This window comes from Falco cherrug, chromosome 4 (genome assembly GCF_023634085.1).
Source record: "Falco cherrug isolate bFalChe1 chromosome 4, bFalChe1.pri, whole genome shotgun sequence".
Lineage (NCBI taxonomy): Eukaryota > Metazoa > Chordata > Aves > Falconiformes > Falconidae > Falco > Falco cherrug.
Genome location: NC_073700.1, coordinates 50,497,889 through 50,524,659, shown reverse-complemented (window position 1 = coordinate 50,524,659; position 26,771 = coordinate 50,497,889). Strand labels below are relative to the sequence as shown.

Below are 26,771 nucleotides of genomic sequence, written 5' to 3'. Positions count from 1 at the left end.
CGAGCACACAGGTGAGAAATTAGGGAGGTCTGAGCTCAGCTGGGATTGAACCTAGGGATGCATGTGCCGGGCAATGGGAAAGCTGCCTGCAAGCAGCCCAGCAGCAGAAGGCACGCAGAGGAAAAGCCAGGCCAGGGTCTGGTTCTGCCGCTCGTGTCAAAAGCCAGGGAGGAGGCTGAGGTACTGGGCGCTGTCCTCACCCCGTTTCTGCCAGCAAGCCCGTCTGCGGGCCACCTGGGCGCCTCTGCCAGTGCCCGAGGCAGGGGAGCATGGCTGTGCAGGGGCCTGCCAGGCTGCGGCAGCTCAGCCCTATGAAGCTCAGCAAAGGCAAATACCAAGCGCTGCTGCTGGGCAGAGCGGCGCTGTGTGGCAGGACCAGCGGGTGTCAGGTGGCGGAGGCAGTTTGGCAGGAGAGGACCCGGGGGCCCTCATGGACAGCAAAGGGAGGGCGGGCTGCAAGGTGAGCCAGCTGCAGAAGGGGCTGCTAGCACAAGCACTGCTGTCGAGTCCACGAAGGAGGCTGTTCCTGGCCACGCTGCACTGGTGAACGTGCACCTGGACTTGTGGGCACCGGCCACCCAGAGGTGACGCTCAGCAGAAGGGCCGGAGAGGACAGCCAGGACATGGCAGGGCTGGAGCACACGCCTGCTTGGAGAAGCTGCAGGAGCTGGGTTTGTTCAGCCTTGAGAAGAGGAAAGGGAGGTCTTTCTGGGGAGTGCAACCGCCCCGTGGGGCAGCGAGGGAAGGACGGAGCCGGCCTCCCCTTGGAGGTGCACAGCAGCAGCGTGGGAGGGCAACACGAGCTCGCTGCGATGTGGGCAACCAACTTGGTATAAGGAGCCATTTTGCTTGTTTGGTTGGTTGGCTTTAAAACCATGATGGTACCAAAACATTGGAACAGGCTGCCAGAAAGTGCTGTGCAACATACACCCCTGGTTGGAGGTATTCAGAACCCAAACTGGACAAGGTCCTGAGCAACCTTATGTAATCTGAACCTGTCTGGTGCCACAGCTGGTCTGCACGACTTCCAAGGGTTCTTCTGATCTACATTACTTTCTGGTTACCGGGGCTTAAACAATTGTCTACCCAAGTCGTGGTTTTGCCTGATACTCAGTGAATCCTTTGTGTGTCTGACAACTATTCATCAACATAACCCCAGAAGTTCAAATGGACTGTTCCCAGAATGTCATCAGCTTTGGTGTTTGTCTTGTGTCAGAAGCAAATGTGGTAGGTGCTTCTGATATGCCCTGACTAGCAAAGGATTACTGATTGCCTGAATGCTGAAGGCTTGTGGAGATCAAGGAAGGCTGAGCTGTGTATAGATTTTTTTGTAGCCAGTAGTGTAGAGGAATTATAGAGGAATGAAGGCAGGTTAATTAAAACTGATAATTAGAGCTGTGGGCTGGCTTCAGGGGCGGTGGGTTGGTTGATGTGGATAAGGTGCAGCTGTGGCTGGTTCCTGCTGAGTAGTTAAATAGCTGTAAGGACTGAAGGAAGAGGAGCATTGGATGAAGAGAGACCTGGAAGAAGCAGAGGGAGGAGAGAGAGTGTCCTGGAGGTAGGAGAGTCAAGGAGAAGGATGTAGCAGAGGCAAGAAGCAGAGGGACTGGCCTGAAGAGGATGAAGAAACAGCATGGACAGTAGATGAACCTTTGAAACCTTGTGGGGTACTGGTGGCTGTGCCAGGGCAAGGTGTGGGAACTACTTATTGAAGTTAACCTGGTATGTGATGGTAGAAGACTTGTTGCAGCCAGTTAGTTTTGATAGTGCTGTGACAAGTAGTACTCCTATCAGGGCTCCACTTGAAGAGCCTCAAATTCTTTCATAATTTAGTATCTTATGATATTAAGTTTATGGTAGAACGGGTTATACTCTGTCGCGGGGAAGACTTTATACACACAGTCATGCTATCTGTATGTGGCTGGCAGAGATATATTTTTTACTTTTCCTGGTGTCCACACTTCACCTAGGGATGCTAATGAAAACCTGAAGAAACCCTATAGAAAACTGTCTATGCCGAAAATGCACTTCCCAAATCCTATGTTTTCTGATGGCAGAAGTCACAGAAATTATTATTCTAACTTTTTTTTTGAGGGAGAGGAATCAAGCGCTAGCCTGTTTGTAATAGGAGGATATTGGAGGCCTATGTTGTGTTAAGAGCATGGGAAATTGCTTTGTTCCTTGCAGAAGTGGGAAATCTCACATCTCTTTCTCCTTATGTGTCTGATCTCTGATGTGGCAGTGAGTGCAACTCAAGAAAGCCTCTATGTCCAGTTTAAGCTCAGGTTTTCCATCACTGACCTGATTCCCTCCCTCCCCCCGACCCCCCCACCCCATCATTTCCTGTATTTTGTCTGTTCTTTATGGTCTACGCACTTGTATATCACCTCCTAACAGTTGTATTGAGAGTTCTATTTGATTTTACTAGAGTGGCAAGACTTCTCATGGAAGACCTTGAAAAGAAAGAGCACTCAGTTGATCTTCTTCTGGGAGAAAAAAAAAATACTAATTTATTTTTAGTGTTATACAACTAGACAATCTGAAGTCCGACATTATCATGAGAACTTACTGCTACTTTGTTTTGGTTTTGTTGTTTGTTTTTTTTATTTATTTTTTTTATTTCTACCAGACAGGCCTAAGGATTTACTTGTAAGTAGGAGCTTATGTATATAAAATCACTAGTGATGAAATAGTCCCTGCAGTCATTGTTAATTTTTTTCAATGTTTGGCTACACTCACTCCTTATTTTGACCTGTTTCTAATCTGAACTTAAACCAATTTCAAGTTTGTTGTGTTGTCACATTGACAGGCAGAGAAACTTTTTTTTCTTTTTGTGTAGGTAAATACAAACCCATAAGTGAAGCTAAATTAATTGGCTCCATGGAACCTTGTATTGTAGAGGATGTTTTCTTGTCTGCTAATCATCTCAATAGCTTTTCTGAGAATTTTCTTGAGTTTGTCAATAGAGTTCTTAATTTGTGACCCTGGTGTTCTTTTAGTGATTAGGAGATTGCCAAGCATGGCATTAATTGTAAAATCCCTAGTCTTGCTCCATGTCTTCCTGCTGATGTATCTAAGAAATGCACAGGACTCCTAGGCTACAGTAGTGTTGTGTGCTATTGCTTCCTCCCATACAATTTCCTAAATCCTTTTAAAATTTCTCTGGGAAACAGAGAGTTGCTGTGCTGTAAGTATGTCTTATGTTCTTTGGCTCTAGCTTTTTAATTGTACAAATACCTTTAATAATTTGTACTGTTTTCTTTCTCACAGTTCACCATGGTGTGGACCCATATCCCTGTCCTCTCCTTTTTTCTGATTTCCCCATCCTGTGTCACTTGTAGATTCAGTTCCTTATGTTCAGGTTAAATCATAAAAGCCCCAGAACCATTCCTCTTCTTTATACCTTGCGTCTTTGTCTGTTACTGTTCATGCAGATGACTTCATTAACTTACCCACAGTGAGTTTTGGTCACTTCTGTCAGTAGCCTTAGCCTCATTAGTACCCACCAGTACAGATACATTGCTTGCTTTATGTGCATCCCATTGTGTGTGTTTGGTATATTGCAACTCATCTGCCACCATGCAGCTCAGTCAGCAAACTCAGAAAAAGCCTTTTCTGAAGTGTCTTGCAGACTTTTCAGGTTGTGATTAACTAAAAATTTTACAGCTTTTAGTGCATTTATGTTTCTTTTGTCCTCTTCTTGATCATTTAAATAAAAATGCCAAGTCAAAGTTGTTGAAAGATGTAAGGTTTCATGTATCACTTGGCCAAGACGAAAACTGGATCTTTGTCCTGTTGCTTTTTTTCAGTTTTCTTGGACAACACATGGCCAGTATTTGCTTTTTATTTGTGTGTCCCAGTGAATTCCTCGATGTTCTTGTGAAGGACTGTATCCCTAAGGACCACTTGAAAGTCTAAAATACCTGTTCTCCTTTATTTTTTCCATTATTTATGATGTCTTTAAGGAGTGGATGTGACATAATTTTCTTGCAGAAGTCTTTTGATATTTAGAATACATTTGGAATTCACATGATACTTTTAAGTGCTATTCCAGCCACAGCAGTAATTAGCTTGGAATGGACACATTAGATCAGTTTTGACATAATGTGTATCTTTCTCTACAGCCCCAGAGACCAAAGCAGAGTTGTTTCTTTGGCATACCTGAGAGAGTTTAGTCTAGATTTAAATGTCCATGACTCTGTGTTTCATGACGTTCTGCTTAAAACGTTGTTGGGAAATCAGAGTCCATCTCTCCAAATCTTCATGATCTTACTGGTATTTTCCAACCTAAACGATTCTATGATTCTAAACCTTGCTTGTGTTTTGTAGTTGTACATAGCAGGCTCATCTGTCCTGGTTCCGTGTTTCTTCTCTGCTTTAAGTCAAAATATGACTTAACTCTTTGGTTTTCTTCCCATAACTCTATGACTATAAACAGGTAACTATTTTCTCACATGAAACTCTTGTTTTCTTTGCTAATATTTATTTGCTGATGAGAAAGCCAAAATAAAGATAACAATCTAAATAAATTTACAAAGGCACCATTCCCCAATACAGTTGCATTATTAGGATGATGATGGTTATGATGGAGTTGGGGCTAAGTGAGGAATAGGACTAGGAGTTAATGGGATGTCAAAGTAAGAAGAGAGGGGGAAAGTTTTTTGATTAGAACAATTAGATTTTTTTGAGGGTGAGGAAGTGAAGACTGAAGTTTCTGCCTCCTGTGCTAAGGATTGCTGAACTAGATTGCTGTCTGCTGCAGGTGCAGGGAGGGAGGGGAGAATGCACTTCTGTTGTTTAAACACTATTTTTCTTGGGTCTTCTCTCTGCCTGACAGCTGCCAAGTCCCGTTAGGGTTCACTCAGAGCCTGCCCTTTTCTTGGTGACAGGCAGACAGCAAAATATAAATTCAGAGTTGGGGAATCTTTCTTCCCTGGAAGGTTTTCCTGCTCTCTAGATGAGGAAGGACCTTTTTGTTCCCTGTTTGGGCTTCTCTTGAGCATTCTGTTAACTTTTACATTATTTGAGGAGATCCTTGTGCCTCTACCTGAGTGAAGACATCTGAGCACTTTGATGCTTCCTACAGCCATGGGCAGCTTTGTAAAAATTAAATCTTGTTCAACAAGCTTGCCTTTTTCTGAAGAGATCATGGGATTCTTTGATAATGTAAATCGTGTTGGTACTGTTGGATTTCTTCAAAACCATTTTATCTGTTATCAATGACATCTCAATTAAAACTTTTATAGTATAAGTAAGCATATTGATTACCTTAAATTAAAAAGTCCCTCACTGTCCGTCTGGAGACGTATCGGTGACTGGGTCATTTCTAGTGGGACCAGAAAGATCAGTTCTTGGCCCAGCGCAGTGTAGCTTTTCTTTTTTCAATTTCCTGCATAATATGTGAAAATTAATGGTAAAATTTATGGAACAGTAAATAAATGCAGGGAGGACAGTTATCACTACAAAGTGTTATCTGAATCACCCAATAAAGTGGTCATAACACAGCAAAATTAGTTTTTCTGCAAGTAAGTGCAATACATCTCTAACTCAGGAATCTGGTGGTACCAGAGTCTGTCTTGGACAGCAGTGATACAGACATGCTTGAAGCAGATGAAGTTGGCAGAGCACAAGCAACAGTTCATTCTTAGTTCTGTCTGTCTCATACTTTCTTACATAATATTTGTTAAGACCAGGAGGAGCTGGTACATGTCCTGTATAGTGTAGGCCAGACAACTTCAACCTATTACTTTTGTGTTGAATTCAGCACAGGCATAGGGATTATGGTACTCCTGTTTCCATCTCCTACTAGCAGTGTACCTCAAGGCTTCTGTTTCACCGGAACAACCACCAGTCACCTCTTTACTTAGTGTAATATTACTTCTGCTTCATAGATAGTGACTGTCCTTCTCAAATCATCTAGTAGATAACTGAATTACTGTACACTCGGAGCATTTGTTTCCTGTATCTACTTGTTCTGAAGATTGATGCTGCTATTTCGCAGCATTGTTTAATGATAAGATAAATGTTGCTTTCAACTGTAAATACAGAAGCAGAAATGTAATGGGCACATATCAAACCTAGCATTAACTCCCTGTGACAATGCAAATAACTTTTCAAGTTTTACTAGTTTGACTTTATACCACCGGACCTTACAAGTGGCTTAAAGTTAGCATGCCTTCTACACCAGGTACTCTAGCCATTTTTACAGAAACCTGCAGCTGATCATTATCAGTGTTTTGAGCAGAATCTGCTACTCTCAGGTGTGAAATAGTAGCCTCAAACATGAAGGAAGGCCACTTCTTCCAGAACTGTTCTTCTCCAGCCATGCTGTTGACCAAGCAAAAGATTTCTGTCTCGCAGCCTTTCCTCTCCCATAACCTTAGATACTTAATCTGTCACAATACTACTGTTAATCTATTTTGAATCAAGGATTTCAAGAGGCGGATTATCCCCGACTTGTTTGTCATTACCAAACAGACAAACATATTAGCCATTCCTGTTGGCTAGGGCCAAGTCTGAAGTAAGGAAAAGGACAAGGATGAACTATAGACCGTAATGTCTTGTTTTCAGAGGTGTCAAGGTTAGTTAGCTGGTGTTCTCGAAGGGTGAGTGTCATTACTAGGTTACATCTGGTTGTATAAAGGAAGTTTGCTTGAGTAGCTCAGCTTTATGGAGAGTCCCTATTGATGTATGGCTACTCTGTTCTAATTTACTTTTGGTCAGTGTCCTCCACAATATTTGATTTGGAGATATCCTTAAATATGATTAGAGGATATTAGACAGACTGCCCCTTCTATTGGTTCCTCCTGAAGAATTGTAAGCCTTGTTTACATATGTACTCATAATTTCAATATATTCTTGTACATTTTACTTGCAACATGTGTAGTACATATAACATGTATTCACAGTTGCATAGAATAAAATAACGATTAACTGTAATTTAGTCTCTGTAATGTCTAGGCTGAAAGTGATCTCTTAGTCCTTAAGCACACAAAGGATTCACTGAATATCTGGCAAAACAATGACTTGGTAGACAACTGTTTAGGCCCCGGTAACCAGAAAGTAAGCTTGGGTTCTGAATACCTCCAACCAGGGGTGGATGTTGCACAGCATCTTTTGGCAGCCTGTTCCAGTGTTTTGATACCATCATGGTTTTAAAGCCAACCAACCAAACAAGCAAAATGGCTCCTTATACCAAGTTGGTTGCCCACATCGCAGTGAGCTCGTGTTGCCCTCCCACGCTGCTGCTGTGCACCTCCAAGGGGAGGCCGGCTCCGTCCTTCCCTCGCCGCCCCACGGGGCGGTTGCACTCCCCAGAAAGACCTCCCTTTCCTCTTCTCAAGGCTGAACAAACCCAGCTCCTGCAGCTTCTCCAAGCAGGCGTGTGCTCCAGCCCTGCCATGTCCTGGCTGTCCTCTCTGGCCCTTCTGCTGAGCGTCACCTCTGGGTGGCCGGTGCCCACAAGTCCAGGTGCACGTTCACCAGTGCAGCGTGGCCAGGAACAGCCTCCTTCGTGGACTCGACAGCAGTGCTTGTGCTAGCAGCCCCTTCTGCAGCTGGCTCACCTTGCAGCCCGCCCTCCCTTTGCTGTCCATGAGGGCCCCCGGGTCCTCTCCTGCCAAACTGCCTCCGCCACCTGACACCCGCTGGTCCTGCCACACAGCGCCGCTCTGCCCAGCAGCAGCGCTTGGTATTTGCCTTTGCTGAGCTTCATAGGGCTGAGCTGCCGCAGCCTGGCAGGCCCCTGCACAGCCATGCTCCCCTGCCTCGGGCACTGGCAGAGGCACCCAGGTGGCCCGCAGACGGGCTTGCTGGCAGAAACGGGGTGAGGACAGCGCCCAGTACCTCAGCCTCCTCCCTGGCTTTTGACACGAGCGGCAGAACCAGACCCTGGCCTGGCTTTTCCTCTGCGTGCCTTCTGCTGCTGGGCTGCTTGCAGGCGGCTTTCCCATTGCCCGGCACATGCATCCCTAGGTTCAATCCCAGCTGAGCTCAGACCTCCCTAATTTCTCACCTGTGTGCTCGGGCACCGCTACGCTGCTCCCGCTAGCTGACCACTCTGCTCACGCCTCCCTGTGCTCCCTCCTTGCCTTGAGGCCAGTCAGGAATTCACTGCTTGACCCTGCCGGCCTCCTGCCAGGCCCACCCAGCTTTCCGTGCATTGATCCGGTCATTCCCCTTTGCTTTGGAGAGGTTGTCCTTGGAGTTCAGCCAACCTCCCTGAGCCCCTTTGTCCCCCGGGGATCCCCGCTGTCCTGTAGGATCCTTCCAGGCAGATCCCTGAACAAGCCCAAACCTCCCCTCTGGAAGCCCAGGCCTTGCTTGCTTCTCTCGGGACTGCAAACTCTGCCTCCTCATGGGTGCTGCAGCCAGGGCTGCCCTGAACCTTCACATCCCCAACCAGTTCTTCCTTCTTTGTGAGTAACAGGACAGCAGAGCACCTCCCCTTGCTGGCTTGTCCATCACCCATGTCAAGAACCTGTCATCAGTCCAATGCAGGAATCTCCTGCAGTGGCTGTGGCCAGTGCTCCTGCCCTCACAGTGGATGACTAAAATTGCATGATTTATTAATAAACTCTTCTTGCTAATTTATACAATTTTGAAACATTTGAATTTTCACAAGGGGGAAGAAAACCAAACCAGCCTCTAGAAACACACCATCCTCTTTATGTTAACGATAATCTATTCCATTTATCCTTATAGTTCTAAGATAAGTTTGTACATACATGCTTCAAGGCATCAGATGATGAGATGCTACTTCTAGGAGTTTTTTGTAGTTTCTAGAAATAGATAAAGGCCAGGAAGTAGAATTCATGTCCTGAAATACCTGTTACACAATTATAGTTAGTACTTTTGTAGAAGAAGAGAGGGCAGTTGTGTGGAGCTGTGAACCCTTCAGTTAGGGCAAGCCATACAAGAAGGAATTATTAGACAGGCTGCACAGATCCTTATCACACAAACACCACATTAACTGGGGTTCAGTTATTTGTGGCAAAAACTGAAAAAAATAATTATGTGCTACTGGCTGGAGTGTCAGAGAACCTTGGAGTGTAAGAGTACCTTTATCTTTCTGAGCTTAGGTGTACCAGAAAGAAAAAGAAAATTATTCCTCGTGATATCATACTGCTGGGTCCCCCTTTCAGTTTTTCTTGAGGGGAAATTGGGAAAGTGTATGAAACTGAAACATTGTCTTGGCTTCAGAAGGTTATTGCAGTAGTAAGGTGAGAAAGCAAAAGATTGTAAGAGCAGCCAAACTGGCCTGAGTGGAACTTTGATGTAGCCTGGTATGCCATCTTCACAGTGACCGTAACACATACCTAGAGAAGAGTACAGACACAGGCAAGTATGATTCTTCTTCCCAGTACTCTCCCAACCTGCAGCTGTTTGCAGTTCAAGGAATTTTGTTCAGTGCAGTAGTATCTTTGTTAGCTGATTTTAGAGTTTATGCCTTCTTAACATCTTATGACGCTTAACATCCAGTTTCATTATAGGAATGGAATAGGAAATACCCTTTCACTTTCATGTGGTGAAAGATGTAAAAGCATGGAATATAAATATTTATTGAAGATTATTGCTGCTTCTACGAACTACAGAAATTTCATTAGATCCTGGGTCCAGTACACAGTGGACCAGTTGGAAAGGTTGTATTCCAGCTGTAGTGTGTGCTTCATCTTGAGGGCTGTGTAGGCCAGCTCCCTGCTTCATGGTGTGCCGAGGAGTTCATGAACTGACCATGGTGGAACATGGAGTTAAAAGACTGAAACTATGTTCTGGGTGCAGAATTTTAATTGACTGCATGATTAATTTCCTCTGTGGAAGGAACTGAAGATTCTTTTCTCCTGTGTGGGACAGGACAAAAGCTTTTGGGGTATTTTGTTGAGTCTGAAGATTTGTATTCACTGTGGGGAAGAAGCATTACCTAGCTGCCTCGATTCTGCAAGCTGTCTGGCAACTCCTTGATGTTTCCAGGGCAATGCTTGCTCTTCGTGCTTTGCTCCTGAAAACTTTCATGTTCTTTTATTATTCTGCTGATACTAAGACTTTGTGAAAGAATGCAAGCAGTTAAAAACATAGTGGTTCAGTTAAAGCTGAACAGTTTTGGCTCCACGGTTTTCGCTTCTCCAAAGCATCAGTCCTGCTGTAAATAGAGCAAGTCTTCTAGCGTCTTGAAACAAACAAATAAGGTTGAAAGAGACATTTATTTGGTAGTCTCGATCAGTCTAAATACAGAAGAGAGAAAGTGTTCTGCTTCAGGTTTGAAAAGAAAAATATAAGAAAGGGATGATAAAAAAACTCTGAAATATGTGAGTAGTATGGAGGAGGTGCATGTGGAATGCCTGCCCACTGCTGCTCCAGCTATGCCAGAAGGTGGCATCAAATGAAGCTCACAGAGGGCAGGTTCAGAATGAGCAGAAGGAGGTACTTCTTCACACACCGCCTGCTGAGATTCTGCAACACTGTTGTAGGTACTAAAAGGCAACAACTTTCAAGTGCTGTCAGAGACACAATACTAGGATAGATGACTGTTGGGATGACCTCATACAATAGCTCTTCTGTCCTTGCACAGCATAATGAAGAGGTGTGTACGCCTGGTGTCTCTCATGTAGGTGTTTGTGTCTTATGCCAAATTAAAATGGTAGACTTCTGATTCTAAAGCAAAATGGGAATACCAGCTGGCTTTTAATTCCTATAGAAAAGAAGTATTCTAACAGTTAAATATTTTAGTTATATAGGTGAAACCTAGAGTGAACATCATAGAAATAGACCAGGCAGTCACGTAGATTTATTTTAATTACTTAGAACTGTAAGTAATTTATTGTGTGATTTGCCTGCATGAGTTACTGCCAATTAAGAACTGACTTTTTTGTGTAAGGGTATACTTGCCCGTTTCTAAGCTCAGATTGTTAGGTCTTCCTCCTAACCTGCTTTGTAGCACCTCACGGCTAACGTCTCTGGAAGAGGGAAAATAAAGAGGGGGTTTGTTAATAGAACTAAGGTAGTTTAGCTAATGTATGAAAATACCAATAAAAGTTGGCAAGACTGTAAGTTGGCGCCTCGTAGCTGGTCACGTCAAAACTTTGTGATGTGAAGGTGAGTTCCACCTCAGCCAGAAAGATGTGTGGACAAAGGCTGGCTTCCTAAATGGCAGTTTTTACTTCAGATGGGTAACACTTGTTTCTCAAAAGTCAAGATGAACCCCCACCCCACCCCCACCCCCTTTATTTTTAGTCTAGAGACATGCAGCATGTTTGTAGGGCAAATTTGATGCACTTGGATTGCCAAGGGCAGTGGCTCCCAGGCTGCTTGTAGTTAAGCCTGACTTGGAAGCAAGCAGCCCTGGTGTGGGTCCAGCTGGGAACTTCCAGGGTTTGTTAGCATTAGTCCTGTGCTCTGGCTTTCCAGTCACAGGCTTGTGCCCTGCCACTGAGACCTGCCCCACCAGCTGGAAGCTGCTGTCTTGGGGATAGCCCCTCAGCGCATGTCTGCCCGAGGGCTGGGGAGGGGATAGCCCCTCAGGGCATGTCTGCCCGAGGGCTGAGCAGGCGGCAGTGTTACTGCTCTGGAACACGGGAGGTGCTTGTTTCCAGTGCTTGGATATTCCTTGCTTCCTTCTCAGATCCGGGAGCTGGTTCCTGAGTCGCAGGCCTACATGGATCTGTTGGCCTTTGAACGCAAACTAGACCAGACCATAATGCGGAAGCGTGTGGATATTCAGGAAGCACTGAAGAGGCCAATGAAGGTATGTCATGAAAAAATTGTGGTTTGAGTTAGGGGGGAAAGAAATGATCCTTGTATGAAATGGTAGAGTGATCTTTGCAGCAAATGTCATGTTAAGAGAGCTATTTTGAAACAAGTCAGACAAAGATCCTAAGAATAAGCAGCTGGGGAGCAGCATGCATGGAAAAGTGGTGGAAAAGATTCTGTGGATTCTACCAGTTCTAGCTTCTGAAAGCCTTTAATAAGGGGAATAACAGCTTTTGGATAAGTAAACACTGGTTTTGGAATTTTGCATTGGAATGATTACAAAGAGGAAATGAAGAGACTAGGGGGCTATGCTGAAGAGATTAATTCAGTCAAAAGCCAAACTTGTGGAATAACACAATGTATAATGGGAGGAATTACTTACAGAAAAATCGTTAAAAGATCCTGCAGAAATGTACACATTTACATAGTCTGTAAAAAGATGATTCATATAAGAAAAGAATGGATGACATTTTCTGCAAATTGTATTAGATCAAGTCTAGCACTTTGCTGTTCATAATATCCTACTGAAATGATCTTTTTCTAAATTTTCTGAGTCTATTCAACTGAAGCATGAAAAAGTTTAGGTGGGAGGGAACTGTGGAAGTCATCTAGTTCAACCTCCTGCTCAAAACAGGGTTGTCAAGGCCTTGCCTTGTTGAATTTTGAAAGTCTCTAAGAATGGAGGTTTCAAAGCCACTTTAGGCAGTCTGTTCCAGTGTTTGGCCACTCTTGTTGTGAAGAATTATTTTTCGTGTCTTAAATTTCAGTTCTTGTGACTGTATTGAATGCTCATACTCATTCATGTAGTAAATCCTGTAGTATGAAGAGTTTGTAGCTATATGTCTACTGTGAAGTAAAGCTATCATTCTTGTCTGTACCACAGTAATGGGAATCAGCCCAACTAAGATTGAGGTTCCATTCTGTTTGTCACTGTACAGGTATCTGCATAAGATGTGGGAGGCTGTTACCTCTAATGTTTTTCCAGGCGATACATAGGAAAAGGAGGTGGGGGGGGGCGTGGAAATGGAAGAAATGAAATTCCTCTAACATACATATTTTATAGATAGAAACTGAAGTGTGGATGGTTTAAATTACAAGTTTGTAGTCAAAAAGTGTTGTATATACTAGATTGGACTCTCAGAAGGAATAATTTGGCTTAACTTCTTAATATGGGTAGAATACCATTGTTTTAAACCAGCTAGGAACTTGGCCATGTTTGAAAGTAATTGAAGACTTAGACTTGCATTCATAAATCTGCAGGAAGCTGTTTATTCTGTGGCAAATTCTTTACCTGAGGAATTGGCCAGTACATGAGGTCGCAGCTCTGAGCTGTACAGTGGGGATATTCAAGGCCTGTAAAGGGGAAGGGTATAGGAGGCACAACACTAAAGAAACTGCAGACAGAAAATTCTGTTTCCATCTAGGGCTCAGCAAATACATTTTAACTGTCAGTTACTCAGCTAGCTAACATCTAAAGAATGATCAGACAGATGTTTTTCAAATTCATGTCTAGACTTAGCATGTAGCAGCTGTGAAATTCAAGACCTGTCAAAACACAGCTAAGCCTAGACAAATTTGTGTTGTTCTGATGTTAAGTATTTTAATTTTATTATAGCTGGAGCATTGGTAACAGCAATAAAAGTTATCTCTGCATTTCCATCTTTTATCAAAGCTCTTGTAATTTGTAAATATTTGCCTTAAAACAGTGGTTCCCAAACTGGGTTTGTAATCCTCAGAAAGCTTTAAATTTGTGTGAGGTCTGTGCTGATGTGTAGGTAATATGCAGGACTGCTCAGCATTATCAGTTGTAATTGCAGTTATCATATTGCTCACAGTGATTGAGTTGTAGCTAGAAAGAGTCTTTGGGAACCACAGACATATGGTCTGGTGTTGCTCAGGCTGGTTTTTTATGTCTGAAGACTAATTATTCTTGAGAAATTTTAGGGGGAAATGTTTCAAGTACTTTAGGTTGTGGGCAGTGCATAAAATATGCTGGGCCTGTTGATCCTGCTTGGATCTTCTGTGAACAGTTGCACTGTTGAAACAGACGACAGCTGTGGGATTGCTTGGAAAGCAAGGAGACCTTGGGGCTGCGAGGCTGGTTGAATGCGGGGAAATGGCCTTCACCACCTGCTGGCTCACTTTGCCACTGTCAGCAGCCCTGCTCAGCTGCCAGCTTTTCCAGTCTAGGTCCTGCCTTGTCTTTTTCCTGCCTGTTGGGCACTAGTGTGTTCTCTACTCCTCTTCTGTCAGTTCTATGTTCTTGGGCTACAACCATTGCAAGATTTTTAGAATTCCATGTCCACAGAGTGGCATTTGCTGCATGACTCATTGCAAGAGTCCTTGCACAGACATTATGGAAGACCCACCTGCTCATGTGCTCAGAATTCCAGAAAGGACTTTTTAGGAGGGATTCAGGCAGACAAGGGCAGTTTGAGTGCAGTGTGGCTAAAGGTACAGATATAGCAAGCTCTGTGGCCTGAAGGAAACAGAAGCCATATGGCTCAACTGCAGACGAGTAGAGTCATTAAAGAAGAATGCATTACTGAAAATCCGGACAGCTAGGGCCATGGTGGACTTCGGGAGTGGGATTTGTTCAGCTGAGTATAGCATCTATGTCATATTTATTTACAAGTAAGCTCATCACTCTAGGTTCCCTTTAGAGTTGAGGGATTTATTTAGTGTAGGCAATGGAGTTCAGGGTTCTTCTCATACAGAAGTGGACATTTAGAAGAATATAGATAAATCATGCCATAAAAGGTGCCTATTTCTCTCCACTGTCTAAGCCTGAGATAACTATAGTCAGTTGTGGACATAAACATGGTTTTAAGACTGAGATTATTTTCATCCCAAGGTTTGAATCAGGGGTCACCTGGCTGAAAGAAGGTCATCTAGTGACCCATCTGACAAGCAAGGCTTTGACTCCAAGCCCTGGCACCACAGACAGTAGTTTGGTTTCACCCAAATCAGACACTATGGTCCAGGGACTGTCACTTTTTCACAGTGAACTAGTGTGGGACATTGAGTTCGCTAGACCTGTGTGTAGTTGCAGTTCCTCAGACTAAATTATTTACTCCCAGGTTCTCCATTTTTAGGTTAAAAAAGAGTAGTAGCATCTGAATACAATCATGATGTCTTTCTGCTGGGTATTGTAAATTGAGATTCATTCCCTGCTTTCAGGTTTTAAGATGACTGAGGAATTGCTGTTGGGTTGTTGGCAGAAGGGAATGTAAATTTCTTCTGGAACACTAAGGTTTCTACCTGATCCTCTGCCCTCTCAGGCATGACTGGGGGTTTTTGCCCGGTATGCCTTGCGTCCGCAGCACCTCGTAACTGAGCTCTGCAGTACTGCTATTCTAAGAGACTCTCATCTTTTCCATGTATTTGTTCTGAACCTTGAATATTCACAGGGTATTCTTAGGGGCAGAAGAACGAACAATTTGTGTAGATTTTTGTGTCATACTATGAACCCTGCTGTCATTGAGCTCCTGGAGTCAAACCTGCACTCACTTCAACCAATAAATGCAGTAGGTATCATTTACCCCAACTTGAGCAAAGCATGTTGTTCATTCTTCGTGGGATGTTACAGAGAAAGAGGTGGAGATTACTCAAGAAAATTTAAGGTGACTGAGAGCAGTGGCAGCTCTGTCACTTTTTAGCTTTTGTAGATTCCCCTCTGCATTTTGAGGTCTGTGGCCCATGGGCAGCGTGCTTCCTTTTCTGTGATTATCATGCTGGTCTTGGTGCTGGCTGGGATTAGTTGGAGGGATTTCTGCTATACAATAGTTTCCAGCTGATTTGACATCATTAAAGGTGCGGTTTGTTATTTTCGTAATAACAATCTTATATTTAATATGATGTGACTGAGAGAAAATATCTTTGGACAGGTCAGTAGCTTGAATTCCCTGTAGCAACAGAGAAGTTCTAGTGTTCCTGCAGAAGACCCTAGTGACATCTCATCTGGTTGTTAAAGCTGGAATAGTGTCATCGGTGCTCAAAATGAACAGTTCAAACTAGAATGATCATGTGAAAAAAGAACTTCTAGAACAATCTAGGGAAAGGAAAGGACATTTGTGAATGTTGCTTGGCTGTTATGTGTGAACACAAAAATAATTCAGAGGGACTGGCAGTGGCTTCCTTTTAGCTAGAGAGGAAGAAAAATATTGATATTTAGGTTGAAGGACAATGCTGGCACAAGAATGAATGGGGAGAAGGTGACTGAATAAATGTTATGCTTGAAATTAGAATTGTCAGAGAAGCAAAATTCCTCCAAATCAAGGAGGAGAAAAAAAGATTTCATTTTGAAATTGTATCTTCATGGGTTCTGAAAAGCATTACATGATACGGACCTGTGATCTGGACTTACGTTGCTGCCAGCTCAGTGACCCTGGGGCCCATCGGTGTACTCCATCAAGCACTACAGTGGTTTTGAGAAGGTATTTTAAAGCTCTTCAGGGGAAATGTCTGCACAAGCCATTTAAAGTAGAAATATGTTGAAGGCAAAAGAGAACTTATGGCAATTTCAATTTAAACAAAACAATTTATTGAAGGAATTTTATCAGGAATTTTCTCATCTTTAATCATCAACCATAAAATTTACAAAATTAAGAAAAGCCAAATAGCTTACAGTTTCCCTAGTGTGAGGAGATCAGTCTGGCAACAGATACATGCTCCAGTTAGTATGCAGTTATATATTGGGAGAGTTGAGTCATGGCTTGTGGTTGCCTTACCATCCTTAGCCTTAACGTGTGTATTGATCTGCAGCTACCCAGTCTTTGAGGGTCATCTCAGAGTCAGTGGGCTTTAGGTGAGCCCACCTCCTTTTGGACAGTCCTGAACTTGGCCCTAGGAGTTGCCAGGTTGTCTTCTCTGGACTGATCTGGCAGTTCTTACACATTATTATTGAGAGGACTGAGTTGCTAATGGGACCACACCAACATGTGTTACAGCATTCCCAGCTGGCTTGCTGCCTGGATAGTTACTCACTGTCAGGGGCTGTGCCTGCAGCCTTACCGTACTACACACTGCTTTTAACTGGTTAGGACTGAATCAAGCCACTGGGCAGCAAGTTCCTTGGCCTCAACACAAACAGGCAAAGTACATGTGCATTCTTCAGCCATCACAAACTAGCTTAACTGTTTGATGAGAACGTGACTATATCTTGGCTAATCACCCTCCCTCTCCCACATGCAGTGGCAACAGGAGTTATGAGGCTGGTGTGGATCTGTGTCCTTACTAACAGTGACCAGTAACAGGATCACAGATTGATTGAGGTTGGAAGGGACCTTTGGAGGGCATCTTGCCCAATGGCCCTACTCAAGCAGGGCCACCTAGAGCTCGGTGTCCAGGACCATGTCCAGATGGTTTTTGAGTATCTCCAAGGTGGGAGATGCCACAGCCTCTCTGGGTAATTTGTTCTGGTGCTAAATACTTCATAGGAAGGTGCCAGAAACCCTTCCAACTGTAGGTGACTGTACACCTAAATTCCAGTAATTGGAGATCAGTTTATATTAAGACAGAAAGGTCTGACATCTCTTAAAATTCTCATCTATTGATACGACAATATTCCTGGGATCTGTACATAATACAGCCACTCCAACCGCTTCCCTGTTTTTTTGCTGGTTTTGTTTGTTTGTTTGGGTTTTTTTAAAGAGTTCTTGGTTTTGGTCCGACAGGTGGTGGTTCAAAAAGAGACCAGTTAATACTGATTAATGTCCATGTTTATTGCTGCTAGAGTAAGATATCAGAGATGTAATACATTTTTCATTATGTCAGGTCTTCTAAGTCAGTGCTGAATGTCCTTTAAAAAGAACTGCCCTGTTTGATGAGTGATTAGTCTGTGCTGCACAGGAAATTGAACAGGACAATAAAGTCTCTTTTGGCTTAAAAACCTGTAAGTTCTAAATCTGTGTTCTGTGACAGTGAGTTCCGTGGGTTAACATGTTGTTCATGATGCTTCGTGTAGCATACATGACATACTTCCATTGATCAGGTTTGAATTTATGGTCTTGTGGCATAATTTTGTGTATTCTGCTTCGTGGATGGTGAGATAAGGAAAATACAAATACCTAATCTCCTTCTTTAGATCAGCCCATATTTTAAGTACGTCTTTCAGGTTTTCAATGTTCTCTTTTCTTAGGTAAAAATATTGAGTCCTCCCTATCACTGTATAGAAAGAATTTTTCAGTGCTCCCAGCTATTCATGTAACCTGTCAATATACACCTCCCAATCCTCTTCCCGAGACAGTATAGTCTGCCAAATAAACTGATTTTATGGAGTATTGTGCATACTATTCTCCATTTTATTCCTCTATAAGATTTGTTTGTCTTTTTTTTGAGATGTCTTTTTTTAGAAGTTTTTATAGAACTGTATACAGGTGTATTTCATGAGTTGGTGCAATTTTGAACTCACTAAATATTGAGTAGTTTCTTTTAGTGTTCATGATACTTGTATATTCTACCAAGTCACTGATTTTCCTGCTTTGGGTTGGCCATTTCTAAGTTCTTGTCCATCTTTTTGTTGTCATGAGTTACCTAACTGATTTTGTTTCTTTTACAAATTTTGACAAAATCTACCACTACTCTGAGTGAGTGATACCTCTATATTCCAGTTCTGATATGGACACTCTCTGTTTAATTTGATGCTTTTATAATGGTCAGACTTGAACACTTGTTAATGGTCATTGTTCTTTGTCTCCTGGTTTCTAGGCTCCATGCTACTTTATCTTCCACTGTTCTTTTTGCTTCCTAAAAAGTTTTTCTGAGACCATGAAACAGTTACTGTGTATGCAAAGACAGAAGCAGATTTTAATCTTTCCTGTGCTTTTTATGCTGTGTTGAGGTACACAGAAATCCATCCTTAAGATGCACACAGAGAGCTCTTAACACAATATTAGTCATAGGATTAGCAGCCAGATTTCCTTGGTTCAGTCAGCAACAGACTGTCTGCTGATAACTTAGTTAATTTGTTTGAAATCCAGAGCACAACTTCCCTGGAGGGGTCCTGGAGGTATTGTGTCCTGCCTGAGAGTTCACTGAAGGAAACTAACTTCAGCAGTCGATGGAGGTGTGTCTTGGGGATATCACGCAGATCGTCATTATCTTTAGATGCTTAGTTTCCGAGTTGACTTCTTAGGGGTTTAATGCTAATGGAAACTGAAAAAAAAAATGCAGCACTATAAAGCAGAGGTAGTTTTCTGAAGAATTTGATGGATTTCCAGCTTTTCACCCATTTACTTCAACTTAAAGCTGTATTGATTTGTGTGAAGATGACATTGAAGAACTTAGGGAAAAAGCTGTAGTTCTGCTGCTCCAGCATTCCTGTCAGCCTCCTGTTTAAATCTGTTTCATTCCACATGAACTCTCCTGCCAATTGTGCTGCTGTTGTAGCTGAGACCTTTGCAGCAGTTCATCGCTGACATGACCAGTTTTCTGTCACATATGCTTCTTTTTTCCTTTTCTTTTTCTCAAGAAGAAATTGTAAGTGTAATTCAGTGCTTTTTGGGGAAGGCTTTTCTTTTTAATATGACTGCTATGTCGTGTTCATTGTGCTGAAGACAATCTTACACTTAAGAGAATAAGCAGATTAAGCATTTATTGATTTTTGGACAAGAGGTTATTTGATTCACAACGTTGATCAAGTCTCTGTGAAGTTCCGCCCTGCTGAGCTTTGTCTTTGTGGGTAGTAGAGTTCCAGTGTCTGAAGAGATGAAATGTGATGCCTTCTTCTTGCCCTGGAGCTGCAGTTTTTCCCTTTATTTTTTGCTCTAAGCTACTGAGGATCATACCAGTAGAAAACAAGGCCACAGGTTCTGGTGGCTTGCTTTTCTGTTCTCTGAGAAGCCACCATACAAACAGGAGAATAGATTTTAGATCAGTGCTACAATATGCATTGCTAAGAAATTTGCAGAATCTATTGAAGGGCAGTGGCTTCTTGCCCAAGTATATTGCACTGCTGTATTTAATCTGCAAAATAACCAAGTTGCACATAACTGGTGTTGTTACCATTTCCTGCCTGGATGAGATGGAGTTCAACTGGGAGATGGAAGAATACCTCACTCTCAGAGCCTTCTGGGTATAAACTTGGCATTATTGTGAAACCCAGGAGTACTGATAAGTGAACTGAGTGCAGTGATTTTGGGTGGGTGTCTTCAGCCAAGGAGACTTTATGGACTGTGTAGTGGCTATAAAACCCCAGCCAGCACCATTTTGGTGCTCTTCTTCCTTGAGCTCAATATTTTCTCTGTATCATCTCCAAGGTGATGTTTTCCAAGGCTGGACATCCTTACGATAACAATATAGCTGTGAGTGTGAAGTTGTTACTGGGTGGATCCCTTCAGGAGAGATTCAGATGATACTCTTGGATCTCTGCCAGGATCTTACTTCGTCAGGTGAGCTGGTAGTGACTCACAGCTGCCAGGAGAAAAGTCATTGTGGTCCAAAGAAAACGTGCATTTGTAGAGCTATGGTTCAGATGTGTTGCTGGAGATTACTACACATATTTTCTTTACATGCCACTGCTCAGAGTGTGTGTTGCCACTGTTGGTGCTAAGTGTACGTAGGGCAAGTTACAGTGCGCTTGTCTAGTTCCTGGAACTGGAAGGTGAGATAGTCCGCCTCCCAGAATGTCTTGAGCAGAGCTGTTCCCAAGGGTGCAGTGGTGCTGGTTAACACTAGGCATGTGTAAGGAAGAGGTGGTAGTGGGAGTTCTGGGAAGGACAGAAAGAAGGAAAAAATGGAGCAGCAACTCATAAGGGAGCAAATAGGAAGTTGGCATCTTGGCAGCAGCTTCAGAAAGGTAGTTGTGGAGGTTTCAGTGTTTCTGGATCAGTACGGCACTGTACAGAGGACTTGTTTGGCTGTTCAGGCAGTGTTCATGGCCAAATACCTTTTTCACTGTTTTTTAGACTGCCTACCAGAACATCTTTGGCAGATCCAGATGCAGTCTGCAGGCCAGGACTAGAGTTACTGCAATTGGGACGGCTGGCACCTGAAAGGAAGGCTTGTCACATCCTAAGGTGCTTTTGGCCTGGTAGAGCCCTCAGAGGGAGGGGGAGGTTGTGCCAGCTGGAGTGCAGGGCAGGGCAGTCAGCAAGGCAACAAGAACAAAAGACTGCCTTGTTGAGTTAAAAGCTGGAAGAAAAAGCAGAGATTTGGAGTCTCCTGAGAGAAGGCAATAGCACAAACACAGTTGGATCTTAAGGAATAAATAGAGAGGATTCTCTGTTTTTCCCCAGAAATGACCCTACAGAGTTTTCTGCAACCCCGGAAATCACAGAGTTGCTGGAATAAGAGCAAGGCTGAAGAAATGAACCATTTTCAAGGACATGTGAGCAGAGAAAATTTGGTTTACAAAACCTTTTTTTAATTTGTTTTTCATTTTATTTATTCCATTTTACCTGACAAATGTGAGTTTTCCTTCTTTATGTTCCCTTATTCTGCTTTGTGTTCTAATAAAAAGATTTTAATTAGATTTAAAGCCCATTTGGTGTTGGGGTCCTCTTGCAGCTGTGCAGTTGCCCTGTTTGACTGATTTCCTGATGAGTCAGAAGGAAGGATCATCCTGTGGTTGCATTTGGGAGATGATCACTGCCTTAATAGAGCTGCAGATTTGCAGTACCTTTTGGGCCAAAATTTGAAGACCACCCCCACGGTGCACATTACACATTTTGCTTGTTGGATAGAACGTCTTTGCTTAGCAGAGACTAAAGGCTCAGCATTCCACAGAATGTACAGGTTGTCAGTAGTGTCTGTAATGTGTTGGAGTCAAAGGCTAAATGGTTTTTGATCTAAAATCAAGATATGTAGAAAGTAGGACAAAAGATAACTTTAGAGATAGCCGTTACTTAGGATTTTTTATTCGTACTTATTCCAAGTTTCTTTCTGATGACAGTGTGGAAAAAGTGGGCTGATTTATAGAGGTTACAGTGAGGAAAGGATTAAATTTGAGAAAGAGAATTTGTTGTGTAGAAGAAAACACCATAAACAGAAGAGAGAGATGTGGGCGAAACGAACAAATGATATGCAGACTCTGACTTTGGCGCAGGGAAAGTGTAAGGAACCCAGCAGGAGACCAGTTCTGAAAATGTAAGCTGCATCTGGCTTGTGCATGTCTTGAAAGAAGAATTGTAAGGGGTTAGCAAAGGGAAACAGTGCAAAGTGTCACAGAGAGGTATTTTGTATTTCATAGTGGAGTTAGGTGTTGTGACTACTTGGCATTGGGTGGACTGTACAAGGCAGCTCGAGCCTGAAAGCTAGGAGAAAGGAAGACATCTAAAATATTCAGATTTGAATAAGGATGTTATTGCAGAGGACGACCTTAGTGATGAAATGTCAAACCAGAGGAAACGGACACAGTTCTATCTGGTTATGGGGAGATAGGAGGAGAGGTGTTTCCAGGGTATGAGGGAGAATGGAGAGAATGTCTTTGGAAATCGAAAGAAGAGGGAAATGGAATCAGTGATACAAACCTGAAATATCAGTAGAGTACCTAGGAGGAACTGTTAGGAAAAAAGCTGCTTATGTATATAGATACAGTTTTGCAAATAATCCAGGTGGGGATAAAATTTAGAAACTGTGCGTAAAATGTGCAAGTTAATTTGGTTGTGAATTAAGAAATGTGAAGTCCTTCACAAGGCCTCCACACTAAATAAGGATTCTAGGGCATTAAAAAAAAAAACATTTTATGTAATGAAAGAGCACTTTAGCAACAGAAATCCTGTAGGAAAGGATGGGAAAAGAGTATGGATTTCCAGGAATATTTTTCTACCTATCTGACTGTTCTCATCTGTGTCAATCTGTCATTTTCTGGACTCGTGGCACTTCTGAAAATCCTGTTCTGTCAGTGCATGCTATTGACACTCCATTTCCATCAAACCTTTCTGTCACTGTCTTCTCTGGATTTGGCAAAATGTAGTCATTTTCTTGCTCCTCTTCAGCCATACATCTCTACCTCCCACATTTCTCTATGCTATATTAGATTTTTAGTTTCCTGACCTGATGTATATGATTTCCTGCTCTCCTATAAGTGTGTCTGTGTGAGTGTGAAAGCTTTACAAGACTACTCCTTTCTTACATTGTATGAAGGTTGTTTTAACTGCATTAATTTGACAACTGTAGCCTTTTCATCATTATATTATAAGCAGATATTTGAGATTAGAGTCCCAAAGACATTTTTGGCAATATCTTTTCTGGAACCCATGTATCAGAGCTGATGGCCAGGTTTTCCACATGGTGCACAGAGAAGGGCACTGGGAATTAATACAGCTGTAAGCCAGTACAGTGATGGGGAAGTCTTAGATAGCCTGTGAAAATGGCAACAGATAGGCATGATTGTATCTCTCTCAGACTTGAGCACCTGGGTTAGGGGTGAAGCACGGTGCCTTCCTCTGCTTGGGTTTCACAGCAAGTTGGACCCGCAACATGTCTGGTTAGGGTGAAAGGCAGTTAAAGAGGAGGGTTATGCAGCAGGGCTGTGCGTGTGTGTCTGTTTGGGGGTGTGTTTGTAGGTAGAGTTATTTCCAGGCTCTGCATGACAGTAGAATGAAGTTGGGCAGAGATGTGCCCGGCACATCATTTGCAGCATTAGCTGTATTGGTGACTGCCATTTACAAATCTGAACTGATGCAACTATGAAAGGCATTCATGTAGCAAGAGGTTTGTAGCTGAGTTTTAGCAATCTAGCTAGTATCTAGAACAGAAGGGCATCATATCATACTTTTCTTACAATGATTTCTCAAATACCTAATGCAGAAGTAGAGGATGTATGGCCTCATGGGCTTGCCCATGCAGCCTGCTGTTTTTCTCTGCTTACAGTGGATCTTTGCATGTTTGTATAGCCAATTGTTTTTGAAAGGAACTTTCAGGCTCAGCTCTTCAGTGTGTTCTCTTATACATAACCGTATCTTAAATTCTAGTATAACCTGGTGCAACTGTACTAAACATGCAGATTCTTTACTAAATGTGTAACTCTCACCTTTCCTGTGGCTTCTCAGGTCTTGGACTTAAACTGGACATGTACTTTTCTTTTCTCTATTTGTATAACAGCAAAAGCGGAAACTGAGGCTTTACATCTCCAACACATTTAATCCTGCAAAATCTGACGCTGATGACTCTGATGGCAGCATTGCTTCATGGGAGCTGCGAGTGGAGGGGAAGCTCCTGGATGATGTATGACTCACCTGTGCTTCACTGGGGCTGGCAAGAATCTAGAGATCGTGCTGTGGGGTGGTAGACTTCACTGGGGACATCAACTCAGACAAGATATCTCTGAATGGTAGCATTGGCTTGTTGGTGCTGGGAAGGCACCGCGTCTAGCCGGAGTGAGGGATCAGGCAGTAATGGGAATGTTGGGGAGGGGTGGGGAGGGCAGAAAGAAATGGAGCAGATTTAAGCACAGGACCAGTAGTACGAGGCAGAGAGAACAGGGCTGAGACAGTTGCCTTAAAAGATATGGCAGGGTTCAGGTCATGAGAGGTGTGATAAGTCAGGCCTTACAGCGCACATCGTATCTTGTGAAGAGTAGGATAACAAGGAGAAGGAAGGACAAGAGGATGTATGGATGGTCAGAGCAAGAATGGAAGAAAAGTGTTAGCAGAAACCTCAGTGATGGATTTAGCTTTCCTCAGGGAAGACTGGACTTTCGCAATAAAGGTGTCACCAATTTGAATAGACCTCACAAGCTAAGTATTTGATAGGATAAACAGATGGAGAACGTGCATGTATGGAGAGGGCAAGGCTTTCAAGGCACATCTCGCTGTCTGGAGATAACTGTACATGAATCAGAATCGTAATCTTGCTGGAGTATGAAGGGGCGACAAAGGACAACACTGAAAATTGAAGTTCAACAAATTCAGTTTAGGAATCAGAGTATATATTTTAAAAAGATTCTTTACTGGAACAAAATAGCTTCTCAATTACTGGCAAATTTTAAATCAAAGGACGGTGACTTTCTAAAAGAAATTAAGAAGAAATTAATGGAAATCCTTTGGACTGCATTCTATGGAAAGTCAGATTATGTGATTATAGACACTTCCTAGTTTTTAACTTAGACAGTATGAGCTGTGTAGTAAAGAGCTGTTTACTGGAAATGGGAAAGCAAAATGTAAAAGGAAATACTATTGCTTAGAGTATGATTAATCTGTAAAATTTACCGTCATCTGATAAATCAGACCAAGAAATTAGCAGTCATCAAAAAACCAAAGCTGTTCAAATAAAAGGTATACAGTGGCCTTAGCATCCTAGAATGGTTTGGGTTGGAAGGGACCTTAAAGACCCCCCAGTCCCACCCCTGCCACGCGCAGGGCCCCCTTCCCCCAGCCCCGGTGGCTCCCAGCCCCGTCCAGCCTGGCCTTGGGCACTGCCAGGGCTGGGGCACCCACAGCTGCTCTGGGCAGCCCGTGCCGGCGCCTCGCCGCCCTCACAGGGAAGGATTTCTCCCTCAGCTCTGATCTCCATCTGCCCTCTCTCAGCGCAAAGCCGTTCCCCCTTGTCCTGGCGCTGCAGGCCCTTGGGAAAAGCCCCTCCCCAGCTTCCTCGCCGGCCCCTTTGGGTGCTGGAAGGTGCTCCAGGGTCTCCAGGAGCCTTCCCTTCTCCGGGCTGAACAGCCCCAGCGCTCCCAGCCCGGCTGCGCAGCAGAGGGGCTCCAGCCCTCTGGCCATCTCCGTGGCCTCCTCTGGTCCCGCTCCAACAGGTGTCATTCACATTAGAAGCCAGTCCTTTCCAATAACTTAAGAGAGTCATAGAAATCTTCACTTAAGTGTGCAGTTTTCCACCACTGATGAGATTTTTGCATCTTACCCTGCATTTGTCAGAGGGAAGACTCAATTAGATTGATCACATTTGTGGTCTGTGTAGGAATTAATGTTCAAGAGAAAGAGAAAACCTGAGGAGGAAGCATGGAACACAAGCTAATATATGCAGCCTTAAACATTTATATTTCTTCTGATTGTACAGCTCAGCAAACAGAAACGGAAGTTTTCGTCTTTTTTTAAGAGTTTAGTTATTGAACTGGACAAAGATCTTTATGGACCTGACAACCATCTTGTGGAGGTAAGAAGGTTGTGCACCCTTTGCATACAAACCTGGCAGTAGCACAGATAAATGGCTATGTGCCTGCTGTCTACCTTGTTTGTCACCTTGCATTCATTATCTCATTTAAGGTATTTTCAAAGTTTTCAAAATTCCATTATTTTTTACTAAGAGAATCTATGTAGTCTAAAAACATAAACGTGGTAGTGATACTGCACACCTTAGGACAGAATGTATGAAATAGTGAAATATGTTCCAATTTTTTCCTAACAAGTAAAGCACACTAATAGCAGAGGAGACTGTGCACTAAAGCTGAATCATAAAGGCAGAGCAAGAAATTATTTGGGGGGGCATTTGTTGTGGTTTTTTTTGTGAAATGGCAAGATCTGTGGAAGGCTTGTACTTGTCTTACTCTCTTGCATGGCGCACTGTGCTTTTGTGCATGATGCACCTCTGTGGACATCAGCGAAAAAAAGACTGACCATCTTGCTTCTTCCTTTGGCAGTGGCACAGAACTCCCACAACCCAGGAAACAGATGGCTTCCAGGTAAAAAGACCTGGCGATGTCAGCGTGCGGTGCACATTACTCCTCATGCTGGACTACCAGGTCAGTGCACTGCTTTTGACATGGAAAATGCAGCCATTGGGAGGATGTGCAACAGAGCAAATTCATCCTGTCACATACATCAAAAAACAATATACTTGGACTCAGAATGTCACATAGTCCATTGAGGTTAGAATAATACCAAACTGACAGATTATTTAAAATTTGAAGGGGACGCATCAAGTTTCTGTTATAGTCTAACACAATTATTTTTCTTGGCACTATGATAATTAGTATTTTTATTGCCTGCCTGCAGAAAGAATATGCATTTCCACCTCAGGCTTCTTAGAGAATAGTCAGATAAGTCACACGCGGGTGATGTGTGCGGTCCTGTACAGAAATTCAAAGGAGTGGCTTTTGCTAGTGGTACCTGAACTAGCTGTGTAGCTGTAGC

General features: G+C 43.1%; 1 protein-coding gene across 8 annotated transcripts in view; it reads left to right on the top strand.

Moving 5' to 3' along the window:
- SMARCD3 (SWI/SNF related, matrix associated, actin dependent regulator of chromatin, subfamily d, member 3) overlaps nucleotides 1-26,771 on the top strand; it is a 111,256-nt gene that overhangs the window by 60,398 nt on the left and 24,087 nt on the right. For 7 of the 8 annotated variants that reach the window (XM_055708332.1, XM_055708330.1, XM_055708329.1 and 4 more), the window contains 4 exons: nucleotides 11,618-11,740; nucleotides 23,791-23,913; nucleotides 25,699-25,794; nucleotides 26,279-26,380. In XM_055708332.1, coding sequence (XP_055564307.1) covers nucleotides 11,618-11,740; nucleotides 23,791-23,913; nucleotides 25,699-25,794; nucleotides 26,279-26,380 — 444 coding nt within the window. The remainder of the gene's footprint in view (nucleotides 1-11,617; nucleotides 11,741-23,790; nucleotides 23,914-25,698; nucleotides 25,795-26,278; nucleotides 26,381-26,771) is intronic. The other variant, XM_027798069.2, reaches the window with a different exon arrangement.